At 47.5% G+C, this 19,075-nt stretch overlaps 1 protein-coding gene across 1 annotated transcript in view; it reads left to right on the plus strand.

Moving 5' to 3' along the window:
* NWD1 (NACHT and WD repeat domain containing 1) overlaps window positions 1–19,075 on the plus strand; it is an 84,208-nt gene that overhangs the window by 25,464 nt on the left and 39,669 nt on the right. Inside the window, exons 6-11 of the mRNA XM_088839142.1 lie at window positions 125–328; window positions 3,320–3,479; window positions 5,833–5,950; window positions 7,072–7,230; window positions 15,165–15,362; window positions 17,734–17,856. Of these exons, the coding sequence (XP_088695268.1) occupies window positions 125–328; window positions 3,320–3,479; window positions 5,833–5,950; window positions 7,072–7,230; window positions 15,165–15,362; window positions 17,734–17,856 (962 nt within the window). The remainder of the gene's footprint in view (window positions 1–124; window positions 329–3,319; window positions 3,480–5,832; window positions 5,951–7,071; window positions 7,231–15,164; window positions 15,363–17,733; window positions 17,857–19,075) is intronic.

Genomic DNA, 19,075 nt, shown 5'->3' on the forward strand with positions numbered 1-19,075 from the left:
GTGAACCCTTCAGTGATGGGCAGGACGCCATAGAGCTGGTCACATCTGTCCCTCCCTCGGCTTCTGCCTTCTCCAAATGCAGGAGACACAGGTGTGCTCCCACGTCCATCCCTCCTTTCCACAGGCATGGGCTCTCAGAGGCGGAGCTAAAGGATGTCCTGTCCTTGGATGATGAGGTCCTGCAGAGCGTGTACCAAGACTGGACCCCACCCAGCAAAGAGCTTCTGCGCTTCCCGCCCCTGTTGTGGGTGAGGCTTCGCCGAGATCTGGGTAACTGCTTGGCCAGGCGGCCTGTGGATGGCTTCACCCTTCTGGCCATTGCCCACAGGTGAGTTGAGCGGGTTGGTGACACTGGGTGGGACTCCAAGAGCAAGGACTCCCTGATCAGGTTCCTCTTCGTTCCAGATCCTTCTTCACTCCCCATTCCCAGGGAATTAAGTTCACTTAGCACAGGATTCAAGGGTCTCCCCACCATGAGCTCTAACACAGCTAAATTGTTTGTTATCATTATTAGTCACACCACACGTCTTGTGGGCTCCTAGCTACCTGACCAGGAATTGAATTCGAGCCCGCGGCAGTGAAATTGTTGAGTCCTAACCATTGGACTACCAGGGAGCTCCCACAATGAACTACTTCTTTAAATTGAGGAGAAATTCACATGAAATTCATCATTTGAAGGTGAATAGTTGAGTGGCATTTAGCATATTCACATGTTGTACAACTATCACCTCTGTCTACTTCCAGAACATTCCCACTGCCCTAGAAGGCACCCCTCCCCATTAGCAGTCACTCCCCATTCCCTGCTCCCCCAGCCCCTGGCAACCACAAGCCTGTGTTCTGTCTCTATGGATTTGCCTGTTCTGGACGTTTCATATGGATGTTTAAGCACATACAGTGTAGTTTGAGCATTCTTTGGCATTTCCTTTCTTTGGGATTGGAATGAAGACTGACCTTTTCCAGTCCTGTGGCCACTGCTGAGTTTTCCAAATTTGCTGGCATATTGAGTGCAGCACTTTCACAGCATCATCTTTGAGGTTTTGAAATAGCTCAATTGGAATTCTATCACTTCCACTAGCTTTGTTCATAGTGATGCTCTCTAAGGCCCACTTGACTTCACATTCCAAGATGTCTGGCTCCAGGTGAGTGATCATGCCATCGTGATTATCTTCGTCATGAAGATCTTTTTTGTACAGTTCTTCTGTGTATTCTTGCCACCTCTTCTTAATATGCAGGTCAGGAAGCAACAGTCAGAACTGGACATGGAACAACAGACTGGTTCCGAATAGGAAAAGGAGTACATCAAGGTTGTATATTGTCACCGTGCTTATTTAACTTATATGCAGAGTACATCACGAGGAACACTGGGCTGGAAGAAGCACAAACTGGAATCAAGATTGCTGGGAGAAATATCAATAACCTCAGATATGCAGATGACACCACCCTTACGGCAGAAAGTGAAGAGGAACTCAAAAGCCTCTTGATGAAAGTGAAAGAGGAGAGTGAAAAGGTTGGCTTGAAGCTCAACATTCAGAAAACGAAGATCATGGCATCTGGTCCCATCACTTCATGGGAAGTAGATGGGGAAACAGTGGAAACAGTGTCAGACTTTATTTTTTTGGGCTCCAAAATCACTGCGGATGCTGATTGCAGCCATGAAATTAAAAGACGCTTACTCCTTGGAAGGAAAGTTATGACCAAACTAGATAGTATATTAAAAAGCAGAGACATTACTTTGCCAACCAAGGTCTGTCTAGTCAAGGCTATGGTTTTTCCCGTGGTCATGTATGGATGTGAGAGTTGGACTGTGAAGAAAGCTGATCGCCGAAGAATTGATGCTTTTGAACTGTGGTGCTGGATAAGACTCTTGAGCGTCCCTTGGACTGCAAGGAGGTCCAACCAGTCCACTCTAAAGGAGATCAATCCTGGGTGTTCATTGGAAGGACTGATGCTAAAGCTGAAACTGCAATACTTTGGCCACCTCATGCGACGAGTTGACTCCCTGGAAAAGAGTCTGATGCTGGGAGGGATTGGGGGTGGGAGGAGAAGGGGACGACAGAGAATGAGAGGGCTGGATGGCATCACCGACTCTATGGACATGAGTTTGAGTGTACTCCGGGAGTTGGTGATGGACAGGGAGGCCTGGCGTGCTGTGATTCATGGGGTCGCAAAGAGTCGGACACGACTGAGCGACTGGACTGCACTGGACTGAACTGACACACAGCGTGGTCTCCTCCGTCTGGCTTGTCTCACTGAGCGTAACATTTGCGTGGTTTATCCACGGTACAGCCTGTGTTAGTGCCTCATTCCTTGTTGTGGTGAACACTATTCCCTTGCAGGCATGGATCACATTTTATTTATTCGCTCATTCATTGATGGACACGCGGTTGTTTCTGCCTTTTGGTGATTGTGACTAGTGCTGCTGTGAATTGGCATGCACGAGTTTTTATTTCAATGCCTGCTTTTCCATTCTTTGGGGGTATATACTCTGGAGTGAAATTTCTGGATCATACAGTAACTCGTTTTATGTTTAATTATTGAGGAACCCAAATTTTCCAATTTTAAATTGGAAATCCCATGGACAGAGTCTGGAGGGTTGTAGTCCATGGGTTCATGGGTCCATGTTCCATGGGTCCATGTTCCCAAGAGGCAGACATGACTTAGCAAGTAAACCACCACCATAGTTAATTCACAGTTTTGTGTTAGTTTCAAGAATACAGCAAAGTGATTCAGATATATACATATTATTATCATATATTATATATGTTATATATATAAATTAGTACTTATATATTATTATATAAGTTATTTTACATAAATTATTATATATTATTTATACTTACATATTTTATCTTATATATTAATATATTTTTATTTATATCAGTATATTCTTATATATATTCTTTTTCAGATTCTTCTCCATTCAGTTCAGTTCAGTTCAGTCGCTCAGTCGTGACCAACTCTTTGCGACCCCATGAATCACAGCACGCCAGGCCTCCCTGTCCATCACCAACTCCCGGAGTTCACTTTTCCATTATAGATTATTATAAGATACAATTCCCTGTGCTATAGAGTAGGTCTTGTTGTTCATCAAATATTCCTTTTTAAAGTAAAATTATTTAAGGAAAAAGGTAAGACGGGCTGATTTAGAGATAAATGGTGGGTAACAAGTGGTGCAGGTGGTCAGCTGAGCCAGCAAGCACCTAGAAGAAGTTTAGGATGGACTGGCATTCGGGAACCCCTTCCTGGAAGTGGCAGCCAGTCACCCCGTCTGAGCTCACTCTGTGCCCCAGGCCCATCAGCCCGTGTCTTCTCTCTGCAGACAGCTGGCCGAGGTGGTCCGAGAGCTCTACCTGTCTGGGCCTGAGAAAGCCAAGAGTCACGGGGTCTTGGCCGACTTCTTCTCAGGGGCCTGGAGCCAGGGCATCAAGAAACTCATCACCCTGCCACTCGTGGGAAAACCCCTGAACCTGGACCGCAAGGTGAGGTGTCTGGGGACCCCTGCTCCCCACCCTCCATGTCCACACTTCTGTGCCCACAGACAGGGACCACGTGCCTCCTTCCATTCCTATTTCCATCCCAGACACCCTCTACCTCCTTTCCTTCTTTTCTCACAAAAGATAAAAGGTCCCCAAACATTATTTGAAGGGTGGGGAGCAGCAGATGAGGAATTTATGCTCCACTAACTTTCCAGACGAGAAAACAAAATCACAACATTTAAAAGCTTATCTCCAAAGTCATGGCATCCCAGAATTTTAATTCCTGATGCTCTGATTCATCCTGAAACACACCAGTTTCCTCCTTGTTTTGTGCGTGTGTGTGTGTGTGTGTGTATGTATGTAGGTGGTTGTATGGGAGTGGGGGTTGATGTTTTCCTTGTGAATCCCCGATACAATTCGTTTTTCAGTCATTGGTTCTCCCAAAGTGTTGTTGCTGCTGCTGCTAAGGCACATCAGTCGTGTCCGACTCTGTGCGACCTCATAGACGGCAGCCCACCAGGCTCTGCCATCCCTGGGATTCTCCAGGCAAGAACACTGGAGTGGGTTGCCATTTCCTTCTCCAATGAGTGCAAGTGAAAAGTGAAAGTGAAGTCGATCAGTCGTGTCTGACTCTTAGCAACCCCATGGACTGCAGCCCACCAGGCCCCTCCGTCCATGGGATTTTCCAGGCAAGAGTACTGGAGTGGGGTGCCATTGCCTTCTCCGCCCAAAGTGTTACTCATTTTAAAAATAAAACTTATTTCGTTTCCCACCTAGGAGAGTCGTGTGTAATTGTGGGAGAACACAGAGAGGATCAAACAGGAAAAGAAAAGCTAAACCCACAAGTCCCTGCTCTGAGAAGAGCTGCTCCCAGACTTTCAGTCACTCTTCACGTATTTCCTTCCAGTCTTTCTTTTGTACTCAGGAGCTCTAAGACTTGGGTCCCTAGCTTACAAGTTGCCACTTCTTTTTTTTTTGCCTTTTAAATACCTCAAGGCCCAGCTCAAAAGCCTCTTCCTTCAGTCAGTCTTCCCTAATTTCCTTCCTTTTGCTTATTTGTTCTTTTTCTTATTCTTCTTTTTTTTTTTTGCCATACCACACAGCTTATGGGATCTAGTTCCCAAACCAAGGATCAAACCCGTGGCCCCTGCAGTGGAAGCGCAGAGTCCTAACCACTTGACTGCCAGGGAATCCCCTTGACCACTTGTTCTTTACTCCATGTTCCCTTCGCTCTGAGGCAGAACTCAGACTGTTTATTTATTTATTTTACTTTTGTCTGTGCTGAGTCTTCGTTGCTGCAAGCAGTCTTTCTCTGGTTGTGGAGCACGGGCTCTAGGCATATGGGCTTCAGTAGTTGCAGCACTTGAGCTTAGCTGCTCCGCTGCACGTGGGATCTTCCCGGACCAGGGATTGAACCCATGTTCCCTGAATGGGCAGGCAGATTCTTAACCACTGGATCACCAGGGAAGTCCAGAACTCAGACTTTTTAAAATAAGCTTTTAGTTTCAAAATCATTTTAGAGTCACAGACTAGTTGCCATGAGTGTAAGAGTTCCCGTGGACACTTCTTTCAGATTCCCCTATTGTTACCATTTTCCCTAAACATAGCACAGTGACTACAGCTAGGGAATACACTTTCGATTCTTTTATTATAGTTTGATTTTTCTTTTTCATTTTCCTTCCTGGACAGGGAGGCCAGAAACAGGGCCAGGTCTGATTCTTTCTCCTCTCTGGTTTCTCATAGACCCTCTCCTGTGTGCCCAGAACTCCTGCAGCTCAGCCTCGTCTCTTTAGGATGTGGCTTGCCCCCTTCCTGTTCTCATATCTTCAGGACCTCCCTCTCCAGTCCATCTTCCCCAGCAGTGTTTCTGACCATCCAATCTGATCACGTCTCTCCTCTAATACCTCCCATGGCTCCCCCGTGCCCTCTGTCTCCAGTCCAATCTCAGTGCTTTTGTGATCTACTATCGACAGCCTCCCTAGTCTCATTCCAACCATGATCCTTCAGTCTGTCTTATAATTCAGGCTTCCCAAACTCTGATCCTGCTCTCTCCCACCACTGGGCCTGTGCACACGATGCTCCCTTGCTCTGAAATGTCATAATTTCCAATGTATTTTGCCAGACAGGCTCCTACTTACCCTGTGAGACCCAGTTTCAATGCCCCTTGGATTCCCGGAGCCCCAGACCCCTCCTGTCCCAGCCCAGCCTGTGTGTGGGTGTGTGTGGGTGTCTCCATCTGAAACCGTGTCACTGTCCCTCCAGCGTCACCTGGTACCTGGCCTGGCCCTTGCTTGTGGAGTGAATGAATGAGATTGTGTCTTAGTGGCCTGGCTGCCAGCTCTCTGCTCCTCTGCAGGTGGCCCCTCAGCCCCTGTGGTTCTCAGACACGGTTGCAAACCTGAGGAAGCTGAAGGAGTTACCCTACCACCTGCTCCATGCGGGCCGTATCGAGGAGCTGAAGCAGGAGGTTTTGGGTAAGGTCTCGGAGAGGGTCGCGTGGGTCCCCGACCCTCTGGTGTTCCCACTTTCCAGAGCCTGACAAGGTAGAAGGGTGAAGGTTAAAATCTCTGGCTCCTTTTAAGTTACTAATTCTCACCAGGGGCAGTTCTGCACCATCACCACCCCCACATACACACACACCAAGGGACCCTAGGTGATGTCTGGAGATATTTTGGTTGCAGCTGGCATCAAGGGCTAGTTGATAGTGTAGAGGGTGAGAAAGTGCCTTAGAATGAGAGCGACCCTGTCCACCTGTCTGTCAATCTTTCATCTACCATCTCTATTTATCTACCATACGCGGCTGTCTGTCTAGTGTCTGTCTGCCGCCCATCTCTCTGCATCTATCTATAATCTGCCATATCTATCCTTTCTCTCTATATATAAACTCTCACCTAACATATATGTCTCTCTCTCCCATCTATATCTACCATCTGTATATTTATCCATCCAATATCTATCATAGCTATCTGCCTACCAGCCGACCTGTATTTCTATCTCTCTGCCATTTATATCTATCATCTTTCTATCTATCCATCCATCTATTTGCCTATCAATCTGTGTGTGTGTGCGTGCTCAGTTGCTCAGGTGTGTCTGACTCTTTGCAGCACCATGGACTATAGCCCGACAGGCTCCTCTGTTCATAGAATTTTCCAGGCAGGAATACTGGAGCAGGTTGCCATTTCCTACTCCAGGATCTACCCGACCATCTGCCATCTGTGTCCGTCTATCTGTCTGTCCATCATCTATCCGTCCATCCATCTATTTATCTATCCATCTCTCTCTCTCCCCATCCATCCATCCATCTCTTCATTCCTATCATTTCAACCAGGGCTGACTCTGCTTCCTAAGGGACACTTGACAATATGCGTGTTTCTGACTCATCTCTTGGGAGGTGTCTCTGGCATCTAGTGGGTGGAGACCAGGGACACTGCCCTCCACACCCTACCTGATGGCCCCACCACAGAATACGGCCCAGCCCCAAATGTCAATGAGGCTGAGAGGGAGAGCCTCAGAGAATCGAGGAGGTGAGAACCCACCTCCCAGGGTGCGCTGGAAGAAGCTGCAGGCTCCCCACAGCACCCCCTTCTCCCCACAGGCAGCATGACCTGGATTTGCTGCCGGGGCCTCTCTGGGGGCATCGAGGGTCTGTTGGAGGACTTTGACCTGTGCGCCCCACACATGGACTGTCCTGATGTCAGCCTGGTCCGGGAAGCTCTCCAGCTGTGCCGCCCGGCAGTGGAGCTCCGAGGCATGGGTGAGTGTGCTGAGACGGCGGGATGGGCGAGGTGTAGTCCACTCTGCACCGACTTCTAGAAGCCCAGTCTCCTCACTGAGCCACTCACACACCTTTCCTGTTACAGCTTGGGGGCCTCTCCTAGCTCCAGCTTCTAGAACTTTGAATTGAGTCTGGGAGAGTTTAGGAGTAAAAACTACCAAGGCACTGCCCTTCCTCTCACCTCAGCCCAGCAATTTATTCTATTTTTTAAAAATTTTAAGTTTATTTTTATTGTTTTGGCCTTGCCACACAGCCTGTGGGATCTTAGTTCCCAGACCAGGGATCAAACTAAGGCTTTCAGCGGTGAGGTCACAGACTCCTAACCACTGGACTGCCAGGGAATTCCTCCAGCATCTTATTCTAGAAAGGGCCACATAGGAAATATTTTAGGCAAAATCGAAGAAATTATGTTGATGCTTAGTATAGATAGATAGTGTTCAGTTGTATCTGACTCTTTGCAACCCCATGGACTGTAACCCAACAGGCTCCTCTCTCTATGGGATTTCCCAGGCAAGAATACTGGAGTGGGTAACCATTTCCTACTCCAGAGGATCTTCCAGACCCAGCTATCGAATCTGCAGGTTCTTTACCACTAGCACTACCTGGGAAGCCCATGACACTTAATATAACAAGGGAGAAAACATGTTCCCACAGATTTTTTTTTTTAATTGGTGAAACTCATAGAATGATAATAACTGAGCCCAACTTTTTGTAAGTTAGATCTACTCATGAGAAAGAAGGAGAATTCTTGATCAGGCAGATAACATTTAGGGCTCAGCTGGGATTCAAAGTTGGCATTTCCTGTCATCCCACTAATTACACATATAAATTTAAAAGTATCAATGGTTTTACAAAAACCATTCTTAGCTTTCAGGGAAAGTCGCTGAGCAGGGTTTGGCCCATGCTCTGGCCTGGAGTTTGAAGGATCTCTTGTGTCCTTAGGTAATACTCTGTCCAGGATGGAATTTTGTTTGTTTGTATTTTTTTTGAATGTGGCAAAATGCCCGTAACATAAAATGAACCATTTTAATTGTCCAGGTCAGCAGCATTAGGTCCATTCACACCGTTCCCAACCATCAACCCCATTCATCTCCATAAGTTGTTCATCCTCTCAAACTGAACCTCCGTCCTCATTAAACACTCACTTCTTTTTCCCCTCTCTAAGCCCCTGGCACTCACCCTCTACTTTCTATAGGAATTTGACCGTTCTAGGGACCCCATGTAAGTGGACTCATGCAATATTTGTCCTTTTTGTGACTGACTTATTTCACTTAACATAAAGTCCTCAATTCATCCATGTCAGAATATCCTTCCTTTTCAAGGCTGAATAACATTCCATTGTGTGTGCTTGTGTGCTAAGTCACTTCATTTGTGTCTGACTCTTTGTGACCTCATGGATTGTAGCCTGCCAGGCTCCTCTGTCCATTGCAAGAATACTGGAGTGTGTTGCCATGCCCTCCTCCAGGGGGATCTTCCTGACCTAGGGATCCAACCTGCGTCTCTTGTGTTCCATTGTGTTCAGTTCAGTTCAGTCACTCGGTCTTGTCCGACTTTGCGATCCTACGGACTGCAGCACTCCAGGCTTCCCTGTCCATCACCATCTCCTGGAGTTTGCTCAGACTCATGTCCATCGAGTCAGTGATGCCATCCAGCCTTCTCACCCTGTGTCATTGCTGTGACTATGGGGGTACAAATATCTCCTTGAAACCCTGCTTTCGGTTCTTTTAGATATATACCTAGATGTGGGATTGCGCAATCATTTGGTAATTTCGTGTTTAATTTCCGAGGAACTGCCAGATCTTTTCCCATACTGGCTGTGCCATTTTACATTCCTACCAACAGCACATAAAGGTGCTAGTTTCTCTATATCCTCTACGACACTTGTTATTTTCTGATTAAAAAAAAAGCCGTCCTATTGAGTGTGAAATGGCCAGGATGTGTTTTTTTCTTTCCCCTGCTGGGTTTGGGCTTAGTCGTGGCATTCAGGATCTTTGCTCTGGCTCGAGGGCTTCCCTCTAGCTGCGTCGCAGGGGCTCAGTAGTTGCGGCACATGGGCTTAGCTGCCTGACGGCATGTGGGATCTTATGTCCCCAACCAGGGATCGAACCTGAGTCCTGTCCTGTGCATTGCAAGCAGGATTCTTAACCCCTGGACCACCAGGGAAGTCCCCATGATGGTTATCATACATTTCCCAACTGGATTTTTTGTTTGTTTTTGTCTGGCCACACTGCATAGTTTGTGGGATCTTGGTTCCACAACCACGGATACCTGGGGCCCCGTACTAAAGGCGCTAAGTCCTAACCACTGGACCACCAGGGAATTCCCATCCCAGTTGGCTTTGATTTGAGGGTTTTTACAAGTGATTTTATAAGGATGCTTAATTCCCAAATTCCTTCCATGGTTCATTCATACCTGACAACTGCTGCTTGACTGAGAAGCCTACCTGGCTACCAGTGAGGCTGAACACCCCGGCCCCCCATGCCCCTGCATATTCCATTGCTACAGGCTACTTCCACATGCCTGAACTCTCTAGTTATTATTTCCTCTGGCTTTCATTTGCATCATCTATCTGCCCCTATGCTACGCTAAGTTGCTTCGGTCATGTCTGACTTTGCACCCCTATGGGCTGTAGCCCGCCAGGCTCCTCTGTCCATGGGATTCTCCAGGTAAGAGTCTGTCTGCCTGTGCTCCCTGCCAAATGCCACCCCTATTACACAGATCAGTCCAAGTCCATGGATGTTGGTCCCACCGTGTTGATTTAAATCTGGGCTCTGGCATTTCTTGGCAGTGTGACCTTCAAGTCCCTTACTACCTCGTCACTTCCCTCACTCTCACCCCTCCCCTTGCCTTGCAGCCTTCAGTTTTCCCATCTGCAAAATGGGGGATGTTGGTGAACCCTCCCACCTAGGGCTGCTGGGAAAATTTGCAAGTCAATTCATGCAGAGCCTGTCCCCATGGTGCCTTCCGAGGATCCTTTTACTGTCATGTGACAGCACTGATGTTGTTGACCTGAATGGCCTTGGAGGAGCCATTTCTGCCCCGAACCTCTGCTTTCGTCTTCTGCAAAATGTTGGATAGAGCTATAGTGGTGTCTAGGGTCCCACCCCGGAGAAGGCAATGGCAAGCCACTCCAGTACTCTTGCCTAGAAAATCGCATGGACAGAGGAGCCTGGTGGGCTGCAGTCCATGGGGTCACTATGAGTCAGACATGACTGAGCGACTTCACTTTCACTTGTCACTTTCACACGTTGGAGAAGGAAATGGCAACCCACTCCAGTGTTCTTGCCTGGAGAATCCCAGGGACGGCGGAGCCTGGTCGGCTGCCGTCTCTGGGGTCGCACAGAGTCGGACACGACTGAAGTGACTTAGCAGCAGCAGCAGCAGCAGGGTCCCACCCAAGTAGGTGATCCTTTTGCCTTCCTCTTGCATTCATGCTCACCAGCGGTTTTAAACCTTGAAGGGAGTGATTTCCCAGAAAAATAGCCTTGGGCCAGTTTAAGAAAAGATTTCAAAGCCCAAATCACAGTATGTTCTTTGCAGCGCTCCTTGACTGACAACCTGTGGCTGCCCAGCACAAGAAGGTTTTGAGAGAAATGTTGCCACCAGATGGTGCAGCTGAGCAACCGTGCACTCTCAAGACATTCCAGTACTTTCCAGCAAACTCCTAGAAACCAGTCCATATTACGGATTTTTCCCGTTGCCTCAGGCTCCAGGGTGACTTGGCGTGGTGCCATTCTTGTTTGTTTTTATTTAAAAGATTGATATTTTGTTCACCATGGACCTGGGGGCATGCTTCTGATTTTCTTAAAAAAAAATCACATTAAAATAGTGTTTATCTTGACAGTTACATTTGTTAGCACCACTTTAACTTCTACACCCGTGGTGAGTGGGACACTTGCACCTGTTCCTGGCCTTACCCAGTTTCACCCACCAGCAAACCCAGGCACAGGGCATGGCCACCCTTGCCCCAGGCCCCACAGTTCGTGTGACCTTGTGTAAGCTGCTGAACCTCGCGTGTGTGCTAAGTTGCTTCAGTCATGTCCAGCTCTTTTGTGACCCCATGGACTATAGCCTGCCAGGCTCCTCTGTCTGTGGGGATTCTCCAGGCAAGAATACTGGAGTGGGTTGCTGCTTCTGAACCTCTCCATGCCTCAGTTTTCCGCGTTATACAATTGGGGTGATCAGTGATGACACATCTAAACTGCCCCCTGCCCAAAATACAGTTACTTTTTAAAAGTACGTTTATTTATTCGGCTGCATCAGGTCTTAGTTGCCATGCGTGGGCTCTCCAGCGGTGGCGTGCGGTCCCAGCGGTTGCCGCACACAGGCTCTCTATCGTGGTGCATGGGCTCTACAGCGCGAGAGCCCGGTAGTTGTGGTACATGGGCTGAGTTGCCTTGAGGCATGTGGGATCTGAGTTCCCCAACCAGAGATGGAACCATGTTCTGTCCTGTTCATTGCAGATGCTTAACCACTAGACCACCAGTTCAGTTCAGTTCAGTCGCTCAGTCGTGTCTGACTCTTTGCAACCCCATGAACCGCAGCACGCCAGGCCTCCCTGTCCATCACCAACTCCCGGAGTTCACTCAAACTCATGTCCATCAAGTCGGTGATGCCATCCAGCCATCTCATCCTCTGTTGTCCCCTTCTCCTCCCGCCCCCAATCCCTCCCAGCATCAGAGTCTTTTCCAGTGAGTCAACTCGTCACATGAGGTGGCCAAAGTATTGGAGTTTCAGCTTTAGCATCAGTCCTTCCAATGAACACCCAGGATTGATCTCCTTTAGAATGGACTGGTTGGATCTCCTTGCAGTCCAAGGGACTCTCAAGAGTCTTTTCCAACACCACAGTTCAATAACATCAATTCTTTGGCGCTCAGCTTTATTTATAGTCCAACTCTCACATCCATACATGACCACTGGCAAAAACCATAGCCTTACTAGACGGACCTTTGTTGGCAAAGTAATGTCTCTGCTTTTTAATATACTGTCTAGGTTGGTCATAACTTTCCTTTCAAGGAGTAAGAGTCTTTTAATATCATGGCTGCCATCACCATCTGCAGTGATTTTGGAGCCCAGAAAAATAAAGTCAGCCACTGTTTCCACTGTTTCCCCATCTATTTGCCATGAAGTGATGGGACTGGATGCCATGATCTTAGTTTTCTGAATTTTGAGCTTTAAGCCAACTTTTTCACTCTCCTCTTTTACTTTCATCAAGAGGCTTTTTTAGTTCTTCTTTACTTTCTGTCATAACAGTGGTGTCATCTGCATATCTGAGGTTATTGATATTTCTCCCGGCAATCTTGATTCCAGCTTGTGCTTCTTCCAGCCCAGCATTCCTCATGATGTACTCTGCATATAAGTTAAATAAGCAGGGTGACAATATACAGCCTTGATGTACTCCTTTCCCAATTTGGAACCAGTCTGTTGTTCCATGTCCAATTCTAACTGTTGCTTCCTGACCTGTATATAGGTTTCTCAAGAGGCAGGTCATGTGGTCTGGTATTCCCATCTCTTTCAGAATTTTCCACAGTTTATTGTGATCCACACAGTCAAAGACTTTGGCATAGTCAATATAGTCAAAGGCTTTTTGGCATAGACCACTAAACCCTGGTGGTTGTTGCTAAGTCATGTTTATCTCTTGGCGACCCTAGGGACTATAGCCCACCAGGCTCCTCTGTCCATGAGATTCTCCAGGCAAGAATACTGGAGTGAGTGGCCAGTTCCTTCTCTAATCCCTAAAATCTATAACTATTACTTTATATGGCGAAAGAAAATGTGATTAGGGTTCTTAGGGTGGAGAGTTTATCTTGGATCCTCCAAGCAGGCCCAAAATGCAATCACAAGTGTCCTTATAAGAAGGCAGAATGAGATTTGAAACCAAAAAAAATAAAGGGAAAATGCAGAGACACACAGATGAGAAGGCCATGTCAAGACAGAGGCAGAAATTTGGTTGATACACATACACACTGTTGGTGGGAATATTAATTGGTGCAGCCACTGGGGAAAGCAGTATGGAGGTTTCTCAAAAAAACTAAAAAATAGAGCTACCTTATGACCCAATAATTCCATTCCAGGGTAAACAAAACAAAACAAAAACACTGCAAGATACTTGAGCCCCAGTGATCATAGCAGAATTATTTACAATTGCCCAGATATGAAAGAAGCCTAAAATGTCCGTGGACAGATGAATGAATAAAGGAGATTTGGTGCGTATATTCAATGGAGTACTACTGAGACGGATGGATGGCATCACCAACTCAATGGATGTGGGTTTGGGTGAACTCCGGGAGTTGGTGATGGACAGGGAGGCCTGGCGTGCTGTGGTTCATGGGGTCGCAGAGAGTCGGACACGACTGAGCGACTGAACTGAACTGACTCAGTCATAAAAAAGAATGAAAATTTGCCATTTGCACCAACATGGATGGACTCGTAGGGGATTGTGCTAAACGAAATAAACCAGACAGAGAAAGACAAATACTGTATGATATCACATACATGGAATCTAACAAATAGAACAAACTAGTGAATGTAATAAAAAGGAGCACACTCACAACAGTAAGCTAATGGTTACCAGCGGGCGAGGGAATGGTGAAGTGAAAGTCACTCAGCCGTGTCCAACTCTTTGCGACCCTGTGGACTATACAGTCCGTGGAATTCTCCAGGCCAGAATACTGGAGTGGTGTTCTCCAGGAGCTGTTCCCTTCTCTAGGGATCCTCCCAACCCAGGGATCAAACACAGATCTCCTGCATTGTATGCGGATTCTTTACCAGCTGAGCCACTAGGGAAGCCTTAGAGGGGATGGAGGGGGCAAAATAGGAGCGGGGGAGTAAGATAGTCTACAAGGATGTATTGTACGACATGGGTAATATAGCTAATATCTTGTAATAACTGTAAATAGAGTGTAACCTTTTTAAATTGGATAAAAAATTAAAAATAAAAAAAGAGAAATTGAGGACTTCCCTGGTAGTACAGTGGATAAGAATCCTCCTGCCAATGCAAGGCACATGGGTTCAGTCCTTGGTCTGGGAAGATCCCACATGCCACAGAGCAACTAATCCCACGAAGCACAACTTCTGTAGCCCTGGCCCCAGAGACTGTGCTCTGCAACAAGAGAACCACCACGACAAGAAGCCCATGCAGTGCAACAAAGCGTCGTCCTGTTTGCTGCAACTAGAGAAAGCCCACAGCAACCAAGACCCAGCACAGCCAAAATAAGGAAACAAAGGTTTGAAATAATAAAAAGAGGAAATTAAAGTGATGTGGCCACAAGCCAAAGATGCCTGGAGCCCCCAGAAGCTGAAAGAGGCAGGGAGGGATGCTCCCCTAAAACCTGTGGAGGGAGCACAACCTTACCCACACCTTGCTTTCAGACTTATGGCCCCCAGAACTGTGAGAGAAGAAGGTTCTGTTGTTTGAAGCCCCCAAAGTTGTCTTGTTTATAGCAACCACAGGACACTAACCCACTCAGTAACTATGGACTGCTGGTGAAATGATCCTAGACATTGGTTGGGTGCCTGGGTTCCCCTGTTGGCTCAGATGGTAAAGAATCTGCCTGCAATGTAGGAGACCTGGGTTCCATCCCTGGGTCAGGAAGATCCCCTGGAGAAGGGAATGACTGCCCACTCCAGTATTCTTTCTTGGAGAATTCCAAAGACAGAGGAGCCTGGTGGGCTACAGTCCATGGGGTCGCAAAGAGTAGGACACGACGTGGTGTTCAGAACATAGCCACGAGTAAGACAGGCACTGTCTTTGTTTTCAGGAAACCCACGGTCCAGGGTAGGAGGTGGGGATCTGCCTGGTGCGCTTGCAGTAGGGGCGAGCGGGCGGAGAGAGCAGAAATGGAGACCGGAGCGGGGAGGGCTCCACCTGGGGGAGCGGGCCCCTCCCTTAACCAGCGTCCCTTCTGTTGCAGAGAGGAGCGTCCTGCACACAGAACTCTTGGCCAGACTCCATTTCTTCACCACGTCACATCCCGGGCTGGTGGGACAGCTGTGCCAACAGGCACAGAGCTGGTTCCGGATGTGCCCACAGCCTGTGCTGGTGCCCCTTGGAGGATTCCTCCAGCCCCCTGGAGGGCCCCTGCGGGCAACCCTCACCGGCTGTCACAAAGGTGGGTCTCCCCAGCCAGTCCCCGTCTGCCTGGGGGCAGTGGCTGCAGGGATTTCAGGCTGCTCTCTGGGGCTCCCCTCTGCCAGTTGGGAAGCCCCAAGGGTGCCGACTGGGCCTGGCCCTGCTGTCTCATGCTGACTTGACTCCATCTGTCCCCCAGGGACTGTAGATGACTAGTGTAAATACTGCTAATAAGCCCAGAGCAAGCAGATGCTGACTGCGTCTGGGGTCTCGTCACTCAGAGCTCGGTGCCCGTCTCACCGTAGCTCCTGTGCTTTCACAGCCTCATGCTAGTAAGTCTGGAAACCAGAGACTGGCTCCTGACTGGCCCCTGGGAGGCTGGTGGGACTTATCGGTTCTCCACGGGACGCCAGAATGTCAGAGGGTGAGAGGATTTCGTTCTCTCCGTCCATTTGTCACCCATCTCTCCATCCACCCGCCCATCACCCCTCTCTTCCTTCCGTCTGCCTCTTCCTCCATCCAAACCCCCTCCCTCCCTCTCTTCCCTTCTGCTAACCACTCAGCTATCCATCTGTCTTTCCATTCATCCCTCCACCCCTCTACCCACCCTTCCTTCCTTTCATCTATCCACCTGTATGTCCTTCCACCCCTCCTTCCTTCTTTCCTTCCCACCCATCCACCCATCCATCCACCATATTTCCAATAGTCAACCTTCCCTTCACCATTCTGTCCACACCGCCTACCTTCCGTTTTCCCCAAATTGCCACCTTCTATGCACTCACACACCCCTCCTCCCATCCAGACACTCAGCCATTCATCAACTCATCCACCCATCTGTCAAATCCATCTACGCTTCTCATACCCATCCATTCACTGACCCACTCATCCAGCCAGTCGTCTGTCCACCTACCCACCAGTCCGCCACCACTCACCCATCCCTTTATCTGCCCACTCACAGTCTCACATTGATCATGAGGCCACTGAATACAAATAGCTTGTTGTTCAAATACCAGCCATACAACTTATGCCTTTTCTGTGCCACAGGGTCTTGTAGGGAAAGCTACACTCTCAAGGCACAGAGCTTCAAAAATAGAAATTCTAAGAGACACTTGATACAATGCATGGAAAAAAAAATTGATTTAGGGACAGCTACTAGAATGCTGTGTTGAGAAGGATTCTGAGACTGACTCTAGTTTAACAAGAAAGAATGTACATTTATTATGATACTAATTCTAATGCTGTAACAAAAGGCAACATAGCAATGGCTAAAATAAAAAAGAACTTCATTTCTCTCTCACACAAGGATCCCGGCATAAATAAAAGTAATATGGTGTCTCCATGTTGTCAGGGACTCAGACATTTTCAAACTTGTTGCTCTGCCATTGTCAATGTGAGGTTTCCATTTAATGGCCCAAAATGGCTGCTCCAGCCCTTACCATCACAGTGGCATTCCAGCCAGGGGGAAGAGGGAAGAAGTAGATGGCAGTCCCCTTCCCTTCAAGGACACAGCCTTGAAGCAGAACTGAACACTTTTGCTCCTGTTTCACTGGGTGAGAACATGGCCATCTTTGGCTATAAGGGAGCCTGGAAATTATGGTCTTAGTCTGGGTAAGTACATACTCAACGAAACCTGTGGCTGTGGATTTTATTACTAAAAGAAGCTTGATATCAATAGAATGGCTACTGTTGGCAGTGGGGCAGATCATAGAGTATGGTGGTTGATTGATTGGTAAGATCTGTCAAAGCATAGGGAAAGGCAGTCACAACTCAGAAGCTTTTTGGTTTTCCTCATCTCAGCAGGAAAATGTTTTGTGTTTCAGACCCACTGTGCCAGTTGTATGAGCTCTAGTCTTGTTGCCAGGTGGTGCTAGTGGTAAAGAACCCGCCTGCCGATACAGGAGACACAAGAAATGCGGGTTTGACCCCTGGGTTGGGAAGATCCCCTGGGAAAGGGAATGGTAACCCACTACAGTATTCTTGCCTGGAAAATCCCATGGACAGAGGAGCCTAGTGGGCCCCAGTCCATGGGGACAGAGTCGGACACAGTTGAGTGACTGAGCACATGAATATCCCAGTTTTAACAACCAGAAGTGTCTCCAGACATTTCCCAGTGTGCCCTGGGTGTGGGGGCAGAACCACCCCTGGGTAGGAATCACTGAACTAGAGATACTTGTGACTGAACAGTGGTTTAGTCCATCTTCCTACCTCAGAGCAGAATAAACAGGACAGCTCCGAGTCTGCATCTGGCATCGAACAGTACTGGCTTTGAAATTCCAGCTCTGCCACTTCTAGATGTGTGACTCTGGACAAGGAACTGACTCTGTGCCTCAATTTCCTTATCTGAGAAGTGAGGGGAGTATTTCATGGCTGAGTACTCAGATCTATGAGCTCTCGTTTCTGTGTGGCTGCAGGCATCACTGCCATGGCATGGAGCCTGGAAGAGAAGCTGTTGCTGGTTGGCACCCAGGAGGGCATGCTGGCTGTGTGGGACATGGAGGAACAGCAGGTGATCCACATCCTACCTGGACATACAGGTGAGGCTTGGAAAATGGGGCTGGTGATCAGGCTCCTCTGAGAGTCCTACAGTGATCAGTCAGTCACCAGGGTCCATTTTACCACCAATTCACTTCTCTGTATCAAGACTGTGGTCTTTGTTCCTACATCAGCTAGCTACAGCCGTGTAACAAAACACCCCAAACAAGAATGCAGATCAGAACAGCCACTATGGAGAATAGTAAGGAGGGTTCTCAAACTAAAGATTGTTGCCGTATGATCCAGCAATCCGATACCTGGGGATATATTTTTACTAAAATTTGAAAAGATACCTGCCTCCCTATGTTCATAGCAGCAGTATTTAAAATAGCCAAGACTTGGAAGCAATCATCAATGGATTAATAGACAAAGATGTAATATATATATAATATATATGAATATTAGCCACAAAAAAGAATGAAATAATGCCATTTGCAGCTACACAGACGGACCTCGAGGTTATCACACGAAGTCAGAAAAAGACAGATTCCATATGATATCACTCATATGTAGAATCTAAAATATGATACAAATGAACTTATCTACAAAACAGAATCAGATTCACAGACAAAGAGACCAGACTTGTGGTTGCCAAGGGTAGGGGTTTGGGAAAGGGATGGATGGGAGTTTGGGGTGAGGAGGTGCAAACGTGTGTATAGAATGGATAAACAACAAGGTTCTATTCTATAGCAGAGGAACTATATTCAATGTCCTGTGATAAACCACAATAGAAAAGAATATGAAAATGAAAATGCAAAATCAAAATCACCCCAAACACAGTAGCTGCAAACAATAGCTGCTTATTTAGCTCATCTTTGTGAGTGGGCACTTCCCCGGTGGCTCAAACGGTAAAGAATCTGCCTGCAATGCAGGAGACTGGGTTTGATCTCTGGGTTAGGAAGATCCCCTGGAAAAGGGAATGGCACCACACTCCAGTAGAATCCCATGGACAGAGAGCCCTGATGGTGCTACAGTCCATGGGGTCGCAAAGAGTTGGCCTCGACTGAGCGACTGGCACACACACAGTGTGAGTGGGCACTCCAGCCCCATGACAGACACTGACGTGCTTTCTGAGGCTATAGATATGTGCTTTTGGACATTTCATATAAATGAAACTGTGTACTATGTAATCTTTTGCATCGGTTTTCTCTCACCCCACATAATATGTTTGCAGTTCATTTATATTGTTACAAGCATAGATAGTTTGTTCCTTTGCATTGC

This window comes from Moschus berezovskii, chromosome 8 (genome assembly GCF_049115385.1).
Source record: "Moschus berezovskii isolate FMDL1 chromosome 8, NW_MosBer_1.0, whole genome shotgun sequence".
Lineage (NCBI taxonomy): Eukaryota > Metazoa > Chordata > Mammalia > Artiodactyla > Moschidae > Moschus > Moschus berezovskii.